The following is a 14307-nucleotide window of genomic DNA, read 5'->3' on the forward strand; positions in this document are numbered from 1 at the left end:
AAAACAGTGAAATGATGGTTGGACAGGGCAGCAGAGCAGACTGTGCAATACTATAAAACTGAAGAAAAAAATGCTATTATGTGACTGGAAATATTGCAATATTGTATATTATTTAACAAGGTTTCCTAGTGTTATATAAACAAATAAAGGCGACACATTTACTGACAGACGGTTGTATAAAAAGTCATCCTGTGGTCATGTGCCTCTGTATGGCACAACCTTTCCATACGTATCAGGAAAAAAATCTGTCTACTGGAAGCAATGGCTTATACAAGGGATGTATAAGATAAGTTATCTGTACTCGGATGAAGTGTTTATATCTTTTTCTGAACTTGTGCAAAAATATGATTTGGAAAGAAAAGGTCATTTTTGAAAGTACTTACAAATCAGAGCCTGTGTCACCAAGGGACAATTCAGGGTACGAATCCAGTGATGGGATTTTTGGAATAAGCTGGTGTAGCACACAGGGCAGCTATGTTCTACAGAACCTTTAATAGGTTATAAAAGATATCTGTAAAACTCTGAGGATCATTTGACAAAAAGACCTGGGCTGTGATCTTGGTGATAATGGAACGGTTAAAAAATATTATCGAATACTGGGAAATATATTAAGGAAGCTGAGGGGAAATTTATTCAGCATAAAATAATCCATAGGTTTTATTTTACTCCTTCTAAGCTCCACGGGATGCATTTACTGACCAATAATTTATGATGGAAATGTCAGAGAGAAATAGTAACATTTTTACATGCAATTTGGCAGGGTAAACTTGTTTACCCATTTTGGGAAAACATAGTGTAATACAGATGGAGGTGGGTGGACTTTATCATACCTGTATCACCATGACTGTTCTTATTGGGGAACAATATAGGAATATATCAAAAATATGACTTTGCAGTGAAAAGTGTAGAGGAGTGATCCTCAGATTATGGAAAAGTCCTTCCTCTCCAGATCTTAAAACATGGATGGAGTCTACATTAGAGATAGTATCATATGAACACATGTTAGGTAGTTAGATAGTTAAAGTCAGTAATGAAGGTGAAAACTTGAAGACTCTTTGCTCACAGCATTAGTGGGACACTGTGATGATCTGGTTGTACGACTTAGATGACTAAATATTTATTTTGGTTGTTTTAAATATGAACATTTATCACAGGCCTATGAATATCTTATAACCAAAGATGATAATACTGTCTATTTGTGTATATATAAATGAATAAATAAAAGCTTTTATGATAAAACTAACTAAATTAATCAAGACAAATCCAGCTCAGCAGGTGATTGGTTGATCACATGGTGCATTCTCTTCATGGTAATTAAGGCTGTGATTAATATGGCAAATATTTCCCCAATTTATCAATAACTTATTTCATTCGTAAAAAAAAAAAATAGTGGAAAAAACAGCTGTGAAAAATCACAGCTGTTCAGTTGATAACTGATTGATAACTGATTAATCACTGTGCTGCTCTACTCTGAATATCTTTGGGTTCTGGGACGAAATGACATTTGAAGGTGTCGCCCCGTACTCTGGGAAACTCTTCACTTTTTATTGTTTCATGAAGTTTTATGGACTAAACATTTAATCAATTAATTTATCAAATAATGAGCTGATTGATCAGTGATGAAAATGATCACTAGTTGCAGCCCTAACTCTGTTTCCAATCCCATGAGACAGAGAACAGAAGAAAATCTCACCACCTCCACTGAGCATTCAAATTAAACTCTGAGCTTCAGACTCATGGTGTAGTTTTCTGTACGTCACCACTTAATTACACAACTCTATGGTTTGAACATGAAGCTGATATCTGACTACTGCAAACAAAAGATACGATCAAACTGTGGCTCTAATCGCAGGTCTGCAGGGACAAAGAAACAGTTATCACAGTGCAGTGTTTCCTGCTCTCTCTGACAGGAAGTGACATCATCAGCCAGTCTGCCCCTGATAACAGAGGGCGGGAACCTTGACAAGACATGGCCAAGTGGACTCAGGTCAGTAGTCAGAATGCAGATGTGTCTTGTGCTGCTGTGAGAAGGTCCCAAAGGACACAGCTGGGACTTGAGTGAGTCCACATCAGACAGTATAGGCTCATGTCCGTCTCTGGCATGTGCACTTCCACTACCTGACAGCTGTTCCTTTTTTGTAAGGCAAAGTGAAATAAAGACCTGAAAACACAAGTTCTTGTTTTTCCATGTCTCGCTCTCTCTCTCATGTGAACTTCTGTACTTCCCTTTTTTTTCCTCTCTTTCCGTTTCTCTCACTTCTTTAAACAAAATACTCATTTCTACTTCTGCCTCTTATTGTATTTGACCCCTTTGGACATTTTCATGTTTCACTGTCCAACAACTTTGAATTATGTAGAGTTTTTCATTGTTACCACTAATAAAGGTCAAAAAGAAATAATTGTTGTTATTACTACATTATTACAACATTATTACTACATTAGTACAACACTATCACAAGATTATGACATGACTTCTAATGGGTCAGATCACAGTCATCTTTGAACGTGCCTTCTTTTTGATGTCAACTACACACCTGTAAAGTTTCATGACTGCACCTTGCACAGTTGCAATGCCATTAAAACAAACAGACACAGAGCAAGTGTCTCCAGCACCACATTTTGCAATGATGACAAACTCACACACACACACACACACACACACAAACACAGAGAGAGAGAGACTCACAAGCCACAAGCTGACAACAATAGCAGCCCTGTTGCCACAGCTGGTAATCAAAGGAAAGACACAAAACCATTTCCAAGGTACTATATTTTCCTCAGAACAGTATAATCAATCAGTGTGTGTGTATGTGTGTGTGTGTGTGTGTGTGTGTGTGTGTAGCACCAATGAGGCTAAAAGCACTACAGGGATCCATGGGTGAGATGGAGACAGTGTGCATATTGAAGCTGTTGCCAAGCACTTCACCGGTCGCAGAGAGGAAAAGAGAAAGCTATTGTTTAAAACATCTCACATGACATCTGGACTAGTGTTTGCTACAAGGCATATAGCAAACTCTGAAACAAGTGGATGGAGGCTCTACAGTCAGCTGAGACCAAACTGAACTTTTTGGTCCTTATAGTAAACCCTGTTTGGCGGAAGTCAAACAGAAGGCACCAGGAAATAACTCCATCGTAGAGCTGAAACATGACCCATGCTCAGTTAAAGAACCGAACAGTTTAGAATCTACTACAAAAAAACACCGTGGACAGTGAAGTAAGATCTCAAGTTTCTCTCTGTAACATGAGCGCTTACTTCTCAGAAAGGTTGATTGAAGCGCATGTTTTTGGGATCACATGGTCGTTTGATCAGACATGATTTCTCTCCACACTGCCGAACCATTACTTTCTGAGAGCCCAGTGGATTCTGTAATCGTGCAGAATAAAAACAAAAGTGATATCAACACGATGAGTTACAGCGGCAAGAGGGAGGAAAGGAATCTGAAATCTTCTGATCCATGTTACTTTAGATTATGGTGGAGAATTTGGTTCTGCAAATATCCGTGCTATGGTGGCAGTAGCAAGTACCATGTCTAAGATCTGTTAAGAAACTAGCAGAGTCCATGTTGTACAGGTTTCTGGATCCCATCATATTTGTTCTTGTTGGGAAGTCATAAAAACAATAATATCACAATCTGACAACAAGACAATTACAACAAACAAACACAAGACTGGGTCGACCGAGCATCTTTCTGGACCGCATACGGTCAATGTGTGAAACTGAGGACATAGTTGAAAACTGCTTACATGTTTTTCTGTTTCTGTTGTCACAACAATGACACAAGTCAGAAACGGTGACTGAAACGTGGACCAGTAAGACTACATGTTAACCAGCAGTCACTTCCAAGCTGCTGCTAAAATCCTGATTTTATAACCAGGACGGCGTTGGACAGCATCACCAGAAACATGAGTTAAAGACAAAGACTTGAGCTGTGATTTCAGCTGGATTTACTGTAACATGATCTGATTTGTCTTCTCCAGATCTAGTGACACATGTGCCAAGTTGATAGCACTGCAGACTGAACGCCTCCTAATAGAAACTGGTTGCACCAATTTATTTTGAAAGAGCAACGGCCAATGGGTGAACTCCAACTCAGTCACATGGCATTAGGCTGACCAATGGTGGAAATATGATCATTCAGTCATCAGTCACAAACATTAACACTTACAGGACACTGCTGTTGCAGTCCAAAAAAAATATTAACTCAAAGTCCACTTCCTGGCTTCTCTCTAGAGCTTTCAACTGCATCTCACAGTCCTCAGGAGTTTCCTCAGTTGTCATGGAGATATTCTCCATGACAACTGAGTAAACTACATCTACCGATGAAAGCCTGTGAGATGTGGTTGTGGAAATAAATGAACCTTCAGTTAAACTGCTAGTTCAAATGTCAGGAATGAAGCCAGCTCTGATGAGATCTCCTTAAAATGCTCTGAAAAAAATCTACAATTTGGGTGAACTGGTGTGCTGAGTAAGAATGTTGTGATCCAGTCAAAAGCTCAAGAACAGCTACTGAGTGGGACTTAGTGGTGAAATACTTTCATCAAGAAACATCAGGTTAGATTATGAGCCGATTCCATTACCCAGGTCAGTATCCATTGAGACCAGTAACAATTTCAGGTGAATCCATTTGAAAGACCATTATCAGTAATTCTGAATTAACTGTGTTTTAAGTATGCAAATATTCAAAGTGGAAAATTCCAATATATGAACATCAAGTGCAATTAAAAGTCATTGGATGTATACTTGAAAAAAATGCTTGATTCTGGTCAATCTGATATTGTTAAGACCCTATTGTTCCATTGCAGAACTCACTGCTGGAAGAAATGGAAAATCATTCGAGAAGTAGAGCAGCATCTCTGGAGACAGCGCAGACAAATAATAAAGTCAAAAATTGGACTTCTGGGACGTCGAGTGGCGCAGTTGGTTAAGCAGGCGCCCCATATGCAGAGGCCCCGGTTCGAATCCCGCAGCGGACGACCCTTTACTGCATGTCATTCCCCCTCTCTCTGCCTCCCCATTTCCTGTCTCTCTCTACTGTGCTATCAATAAAGGCATAAAAAAATAATAAAAAAAAAAAAAATTGGACTTCTGTTTATATTAAGATCTGGGAGCAGTTTTTGAGTCGATCATTGTCCTTTTGATTTGAGCTGCTCTGTCTGGATAAACTACCAGTGGAAAATGTGTTTCTTAAACCTCATTTCCAAAATAACAAAATTACAAGCACTTGTAGCAGTAAAAGTGTAAAAGTAAAAGTAGAAAGTGGAACTTTTAAAAGACAAATATTTACTTTTGACCTATAGTCAGAGGAAGGAATTTTATTCTATTTTGAAAATGCGACAGACCATACAGTGGGTTCATCACAGGAGAAAAACCAATCGCAATCAACTCCTCCACTGTCAGTCGTGTTTGACCCTGTCAGTGTCCTAATGATGCCGACGTTAGATAAAGGTTCTGCAGTCAGTCAGTAGGTTGTTTCAGAGTCATTGGGTTCTGTAAATGTGGAACAATACAACAATGAGTTGACCATCAAAATGTACTTTAATACTTGAGTACTTAATTAACATAAAATAAAGTTTTTAAAATCAAGTACTCCAGTACTTAAACTCAAGTAAAAATCTGACTGAACAAGCTGTGGACTTTATCACCGGCTCACCAGTAGTATGATTTCAATCAAAATGTATAGGTCTGGTAGTCTGTTCTGAAGTAGCTACTACTAGCTGTGGACATTTAGCTTGAATCTTTTCGCAAGAAACAGTTCAGTCATTTTTGCTGTACATTAGCACAGTCTGATTTAGTGAATACAATGTTGGTGTACAGTGTGGAGTTATGACACGTGCAGGTGTATGACTACATGAGTTTCGGTTGTTTAATTGTAATTTCTAGTATCATATAAAACAGTCTCCTCTATCACAGTGGGGAACACCTCAGCCAGGTGCCTTGCTGGTTGTATTGCTGGGTGAGGAGTTTCTGCAACTGTTGTTGTTTGTGTAGATGTTGCTGATTAGCAGTATGTGTTTTTTTGAGCCTACCTGATCTTGTAGTTGGGTAAGGTGTGCTTCTTCTTGATCACTCGCTTCAGCTGATTGACTATGATGGAGGTGAGCTGGGGCAGCGGTCTCCCTTCAAACTGCGATTTCACCTCAAAATCCACCAGGGGGTCCTCCAGGAAGGAGAAGGACCAATGGGAGAAGGGCATGCGCGTGAACTGCAGCCTCAACCTCCCCACCACGCGCCTCATCTTCACGAACAGGTAGGCAGACTTCCCAAACACCAGCTCCACGTCGATGGCGAGGTGGAAGCCGCCATTGTACTCCAGGTCCACCTCGAAGTTGAGCTCCTCGGGCATGCCGTCCTCGTTTAAATGCGCCGGTTTCATCAGTGTAGCTGTTTTAAAGACCGGCAGAGAATTACCCAGGGAGATGTCCCTGAGACTGAGTCCCTCCAGGAGCCGACCTGCCGTCTTGGTCTGCAGCAGCTCCTCAAACTCCACCTTGATCTTCTTGGTGAGCCAGTGCCTGACTACGGGGGTGTCACGGAGCTCCCTGAACAGGAACAGGAATATAGCGTTTAAGAAATTGCACGTCTCCGGTTTGGTTGCATCAATGGGCTCGCTTTGTGAAGGCGGCGGCGGCTGTTGTTTGGGGCTGCCGCCGGTGACAGCCGCTTCCTGCTGCCGCGTTGAGGCGGCCTCTTGCTGTTTGGCTGCAGCAGATGTCGTGCTGTCCTGCTGCTGCTGTCCTGGTTCGGCATGTTGGGTATTAAAGTAATCCTTCAGCGCGTTATCAGGCACTACTTTGACATACTGCACTGTCCTGCTCACGGGCTCGGGGCTCCTCCGGTAAATCAGCAAGAACTGTAATATCAACGTAACGACTGCTCCGGACAACGCGGAAATGAGCATTAAGTAAATCATCTCGAGCAGCTGCTCTGACGCGGAGTCCGAGTCACACAGTCTTCATATTTACACGTTTGGCCGTTTTAACAAAGCAAGTTCCACCTGGTCGCTCTCAAAGCTGCCATATCATCTGCTTCTTTCCTGAGCTTCAGACTCCTCACCTGATTGGACGAGCCGGCTGCGTCGATGTGCGTAATGACGGAGCCACAGTGTGTTTCTTTCGATGCGTTCAAGGTATGTAGGATATACCAGCTGCCCAGCAGTAAGACCTGAGTTGACCTATGTGTAGCATCCAACAGGATATAATATGTCCAGAGCTGGACAAAGTAAAAAGCTGCATTACTTGAGTCAAAGTATAGATACGTCTGGTCAAATATTACCTGATACCAATGAGAATTGTTCAGTCAAAATTTTACTTGATTTAAAGTCCTGGAGTACTTGATTTTAAAAAAAGTCAAGTATTCAACACTTTTTTTTTTCCGTCATCACATTGTTGTATTGTTCCACATTTACAGAATCTAATGACTCTGAAACAACTAATTGAATGCACTGCCTGACTGTAGAACCTGTAGAATATAAAGCTTGTAGAATATGATACAAAGCTGATAGAAATGGCCATAAAAACACAATTAAATCAACAAAATGAACTTCAAGCTGTTCATCTGGAAATTAACAAACATTTAATGCCCCGACATGCTTTGTAAAGTTAGATGGCAAATTTCTGTAGGTAGTGATGAATTTTTTCATATTAGACACCAAATTAAAAAAATCTGTACATGGACTTGAAGAATCTTCGGCCTCATCTTTATCAGTGATTTAGCCATCATTAGGAAACTGACAGGTTCAAACTGAGCGGTTCAAACATGCAGCAGTACAACATGACTGACAGTGGAGGAGTTGGCTGTGATGGGTTTTTCTCCTGTAATGAACACAATGTAAGGTCTGTTACATTTTCAAAATAAAAGAAAATTCCCTCCTCTGACTCAAAGTAACGAGTACAATGTAGTGGAGTCAGAAGTACAGTCTTTGTCTTTTAAGTGTAGTGGAGTAAAAGTCATAAGTTTACAAAAGAAAATAATACTCAAGTAAAAAACAGATACTCTAAAAATATACTTAAGTACAGTACTGAAATGTAATGTACTTTGTTACTGTCCACCCCTGAATATGTCCCCTGGTTTTGTTTTGTTATAAGTCCATTTTAACAAGAAACTCCAGATCATTATACCTTTTCATATGAGAAGCCATTATCTCAAGGCACTCTAGGGTAAGTTCAAGACCTTACAATAAATGATCAGATCTTTATCTAAGATTCAATAACACAACAATTTACACACATTTATTGGATTTACTCTGATGTTGAGGGTCATTTTCCTGCTGCTGCATCAGCAGCTTCTCCTGAGCATAAGCAGGTAACAGACATCCTGATGCACCCTCCACCCTGCTCCATCTGTGGGAGGATGTTTTCATGTTGCTGTGCAGAGCCATGTTTCCACACATAGAGCTGATGTTCTTCAAACAGTTCAACCTTAGTCTCATCAGTCCATCAAACATGTTCCAGTAGCAGCAGTTTCCTCTGTGGTGTCCATGGCAACAGGAGTCCATGCTCCGTGATGTGTGTATGGTGGACTCATGAAGAGAGATGTGAATCCAGTAGAGATGCTGTGGACTGAACTCAGAGCTGCTCACACCAGACACCCAGAGAATCTGTCTGGCTTAAGCAGCTCTATAAGAAGAATGGTCCAAACTTCCTCCTGAACACCGAGCAGCTCTGATCAGCAGCTACTGAAGGGCTGGTTTCAGAGGAGCTTCAACCAGTTATTAAATCCAAGCTTCGCTGACTGTTTCCACCAGAGCTTTGAGTGTTTAATGACTGTGTTCAATAAAGACACTAAAAATTATAATTGTTCTTTTGTTATTAGCTGAAGCACATTGTGTTTATCTGTATTTGTGGCCAGTTCATGTTACCACATACATTTCATTGCCATTGTGGTAAAAAATGGTATAGAAATCAAAAACGGGAAATAAGAAGACAAACACTTGTACACTTGTATTTATGGGCTTTACTTATAGTACACGGAAAAACTTGACTATTATTAAACAACATAGCACAAAATGTTCCCATGATTTATGTAATTACTTTTCAACAGCCTTAAAGAGACTTTGGGCAGTGTCCCCCTGAACCATTCATATACTCCTACACATCTCTAAACATTAATGAAGGGTCCCCTGTCTTAACATATGAATTTATTATCTTAGTTTTTAATGTTGTTATCATCTAACTGTGAATTGAGCATTTAAAGTCAAATTCACTCATTTTACATCATAAAGTTATTTATCCCATGTACATTACAGCTTAAAACTTGTTATGTTAAGGGAGGTTTAAGGCTTCATGATGTCCCTGGTATATGTGCCCTGTGGTTGGGGAACCAGGGCATCCTGATGAGAAATGGGCTACTGGAACAAAACATAGGTGGAACAGAGCAGAGAATACAGACCTGCTGAAAAGCTATACAAGTAACCCAAGTAAGAGGGGCTGCATGCAGAGGATGTGGGATATATGGATGCTTTAAAACCCAACATCTAGGCCACAGCAATCTCCCAGAACAAGAGCCAGTAACCATTACAATGGCAGACATCCGAGAAAGAGTGTCAGGTGAAGAGCTGGACAGCACTGGGCCCAGACATGATCCACACCTACTGGCTAAAGAAACGAACCTAGTAGCACAGATGAACCAACTGCCCACCCAGAGTGGTTTCGACTCAATGCCACACACATTGATACTGGAATGCTTGGAAATGTATAAGATCAACAGGACACTAAGAGAGTTCATCAAGAACTCAATGTTGCTGTGGAAAACAGCTGTGGAAACTTTGGAGGCCAACTCAAAGCCAATTGCACAAGTTACCATCAAGTATGGCATATACCAAGGTGATGCACTATCCCCGCTGCTGTTCTGCATAGACCTGCACCCCGTCAGCCTTACCAGTTCCGAAGTAGAGCAACAATCAGTCACCTCCTCGACATGCATGACATCAAGTCGTATGCCAGGAATGAGCGAGACATCGACTTACTGATCTATATCACCAGGAGCTGGCCAAAGGAGGAGATAGAGGCCACTGAAACTCCTCACAATGTATGGAGGGTTTCATCCCAAGTCCAGCACCCTGAGACTGTACACTAAGCAGAGCGAGGGAGACCGAGGACTGGTGAGCGTCAGAGCCACTGTCCAGGACAAAACAATCAAGATCCAGGAATACATCAGGTAGATGGCCCCCGAATATGAGCTGCTAAGTGAATACCTCAGGCAGCAGAAACCTGATAATGCAGAGGAGGAGGATGGACCATCATGGAGGGACAAGCCCCTACACGGCATGTACCACCAACAGATAGAAGTGGCTGATGTCAAGAAATCCTACCAGTGGCTGGAAAAGGCTGGATTGAAAGACAGCACATAGGCACTAATCATGGCAGCACAAGAGCAGGTGCTCAGTACAAGATCAATAAAGGTGGGGTCTACCACACCAGGCAGGACCCCAGGTGCAGGCTGTGCAAAGATGCTCCTGAGACAGTCCAGCACATAATAGCAAGGTGTAAGATGCAGGCAGGAACAGTATACATCAGACGCCATTACCAAGTACCTGGCATAGTGTACAGGAACATCTGCACTGAGTATGGGCTGGAAGTCCCACGGTCAGAATGGAAGACACCTCCTAAGGTGGTTGAGAATGACTGAGCTAAGATCCTGTGGGACTTCCTGATCCAGACTGACAAACTGGTGATGGCTAACCAACTGGACATCGTGTTGATCGACAAACAAGAGAAGAAGGCAGTGGCAGCTGTAACGATTCCGAGCAACATCCGGAAGAAGGAACATGAGAAGCTCGAAAAATACCAAAGGCTGAAAGAAGAGCTAGAAAAGATGCTGAGAGTAAAGGCAACAGTGGTGCCAGTGGTCATCGGAACACTGGGGACTGTGACCCACAAACTCCAGCAGATTCCAGGTACAACATCTGAGGTCTCTCTCCAGAAGAGCGCAATCCTAGGAACAGCTAAGATACTGCACAGAACCCTCAAACTCCCAGGCCTCTGGCACAGGACCTGAGCTTGAGGAAGACACACCACCACAACCCCATCAGGGGCAGGTGAGAGGGGGAATTTTTTTAATACATATACGTGTATATATGTGTGTGTATGTATGATGTATGATATTCACAGAGACTCTGCACTGGTACATCCTTTAAAGCCTGAAGAGAAGAGGGACAAATTCAATAGTTTACTGTCTTTTCCAGAGGATCTCACTGAGGTGACTGTTACAGGTGATTGCATGGCTGAAAGGTAAATGACAACACTAACCAGTGAACAGGGATACTCTAATAAAATCTAATCAAAGCACCCATTCACCATTGAACAAAAACAGCAGCAATAACTATAACTATAATCAATAACTTATTCAAAGAATGCATCTGCTGCACAATCATCTTCAGGAGACAACATCACACTCATCAACGTGCTGCTGCAAACACAGGCAGACACTGGGCACGACCTGGTTAAGGTCTCTCATTAGATCAGATGAGATTATTTTCTCCATTCATCAATTAATTGTTTGGTCTATAAAACATAAGAAAACAGTGAAAAATGTCTCTATCCCACACTAGCCCAGAGGATGATGTTATCAAAAGTCCACAACCAGTCCAAAACTAAGAAAGCACCAATTTTTACATTTGAGAACCTGCAATGAAAATAACTAAAATGATTTATTATAGAAAATAGTTCTTCATCAGTTTTCTTTTCATTGACTAATTCATTAATTGACTAATTGTTATAGCGCTAAAAAATATTTGTGTTAAAAATATGATAAAGAAAGAAAGTTCAGTCTGTCCTTTGTTTGTGGTACAGTACGGAAACACTGAGGAAGCTTTTGTTTTCTGTAGAAGACAGGAAGTGTACATAGTAAGCTGAACTGTGGGAGTAAGCATCATCAGTCTGGAGTGGACCTTCACTAACATTAAGATAATCAATAACCAGATAAGCAAATATTTGCTGAACAGCTCTACAAATTATTGTATGAAAAATGATAATAAATCTACATCAACAGTCTCGACGTGACAGAAGGTTTTGAGGTGTCAGGGTGTTTTCTGGTTCTGTCATCCACATGAACTGTAGCAGCTTCGACATGCAGGGTCACAGCGATTATCCAGACAACAGAGAACAAACAGCTAGGCCTGCTGATTCAGTCTGGATCTACTAGTTCTGATGCAAGCTGTAACCACTGGGTGACTCCCCAGCACTCTGGGGTGGAGGCAGGCTGTGGCTGTCTAACTACTGCTCACCACTGATTATGATCAGACTTCCGCTCATGCACCATTACATTTATGGTAATCCTGTCAGAACAGGATGAACTGTCAGGTTAGTGACTGTTTTTATGTACAGGTACTGGAACAACACTGGAGCTGCTAATGTTACACACTCTTTCAAATCTATTATTACTATTCTATCTATTACAGTTTTTTTCGATTGCATAAACACTAAAATCAAAAGTATTACACAATTAGCACAACCTTGCACCACTATAAGCACGATGTCAGCCTCACGCTTTTTGCAAAACAATACACACAGTGATTACAAAACACTAAACACACTTGTATACATGAGACACAGAAGTATATCATGATGTGACTTCCTTGCAATTCCAAAGCACTGACTGTCAAATTACCACACCTATGAGCCAATTGGTTAAACACAGCCATCAGGTGTGCAAACACATAATTGCTTAATTGTAGACACACCAGTCAGGTTTAAGCTCTATAAAATGCAGAGTTCACCTGTCTTCAACCAAAATGGAAGGAGTCAGAAGAAGAAGAGTGAGGGTGAGAGGGGGAATCCACGGCGGAGGAGAAGGAAGTAGAGGAAGAGGAAGACCTGAAGCAGGAGGAGAACGTGCTCAAAGAAGAAGAGGACCAAATTTATCAAATTAAATTTGAGCAACACTAGTTGACCATGTTGTGAACCATGGATTGATGCTGAGGGAGGCTGGACTAAGAGTTCAGCCAAAATTAAGCAGATATACAGTGGCATCTGTCATTAGGACATTTAGACAAGAAAAGAAGTTAAAAAAAATCAGTCTACAGTTACAGTAATCAGCTGCTTATTGTACGCACCATATCAGCACGTTTGATACCCCTTCCTGTGACATATTACAGAAGGTTACATGTATTTCTTTCTACATAGGATTGAGGGTCGGGAACAACAAGGAGGAAGGGCGCCAATATTCACACAAGAACAAGAGAGAGAGATCATAAACATGGTTCTGGCCAATAATGCTATCAGGCTCAGAGAAATTCAAGCCAACATTATCGGTGACCATGCCATTTTCAATAATGACCATCAGGTCTCTCTGTCAACGCTGGCACGCATCCTGAAAAGACATCAGGTTCAAATGAAACAACTTTATTGAGTTCCCTTTGAGCGGAATTCAGAGGGTCAAACAGCTGCGGCATGAGCATGTGGAGGTATGTATTGTTCACTGTAGCACTGTGATGTTGCATACTGCACACGTAACCTTTTTACATGTAAATTTACTGTATAATAGATCTATGCTGAACTACACAATCTTGTCTTTCACTGTATTTCAGATAGTTTTACAGATGGATACATAGATGAGGCAGGGTTTAACTTCACAGAAGGAAGAAGGAGAGGCAGAAACATCATTGGCCACAAGGCTATAGTCAATGTCCCAGGGCAACATGAGGGTAACATCACCTTTTGCGCTGCCATTACACAGAATGGGGTCCTCCTCCGTCATGCCAATATGGGCCCCTACAACACACCTCACATTCTCACAGTGTTGGACCGATTGCACAACATCGTCACAGCAGTTAACCAAATGCACCAGATGCAACACATTGTCATCTGGGACAATGTGTCATTCCACCGCTCTGCTCTGGTCCACAACTGGTTTCAACACCATCCACAGTTTTCAGTACTCTACCTTCCGCCAGACTCTCTATTTCTAAACCCAATGGAAGAGTTTTTCTCAGCATGGCGGTGGAAGGTTTATGACCTCTGGCCCCAGGCTCAGGTACCCCTCATTCAGGCCATGGAGGGAGACCTGTGACCAAAACGACGCTGCAGCTTTGCAGGGATGGATTCGACATTCAAGACAGTCCTTCCCATGTTGTCTTGCCAATGAGGATATCACCTGTGATGTTGATGACGTTCTCTGGCCAGATCCAGCCAGGCGAAAAGATAATATATTATTATTTTCTGTACTGTATTGTACTGTCAGATTGTTTTTTTTTTACTATAATTGTAACCTGTACTGGATACAATATTTTCTGTTTGTCTGATATTTGCTGAGCTGACAGTGTTATGCAAACTACTGTAGTAGCATGAAAACTGGGACATGCTTTGTTG

The 14307-nt window shown here is 41.4% G+C and overlaps 1 protein-coding gene across 1 annotated transcript in view; it reads right to left on the reverse strand.

Moving 5' to 3' along the window:
* The window catches only part of pdzd8 (PDZ domain containing 8), a 50833-nt gene extending 41828 nt beyond the window's left edge, over nt 1-9005 (reverse strand). Inside the window, exon 1 of the mRNA XM_056394852.1 lies at nt 6028-9005. Coding sequence (XP_056250827.1) covers nt 6028-6911 — 884 coding nt within the window. The 5' untranslated portion in view covers nt 6912-9005. The remainder of the gene's footprint in view (nt 1-6027) is intronic.
* Nucleotides 9006-14307: the final 5302 nt, after the last annotated feature.

This window comes from Seriola aureovittata, chromosome 14 (assembly GCF_021018895.1).
Source record: "Seriola aureovittata isolate HTS-2021-v1 ecotype China chromosome 14, ASM2101889v1, whole genome shotgun sequence".
NCBI lineage: Eukaryota > Metazoa > Chordata > Actinopteri > Carangiformes > Carangidae > Seriola > Seriola aureovittata.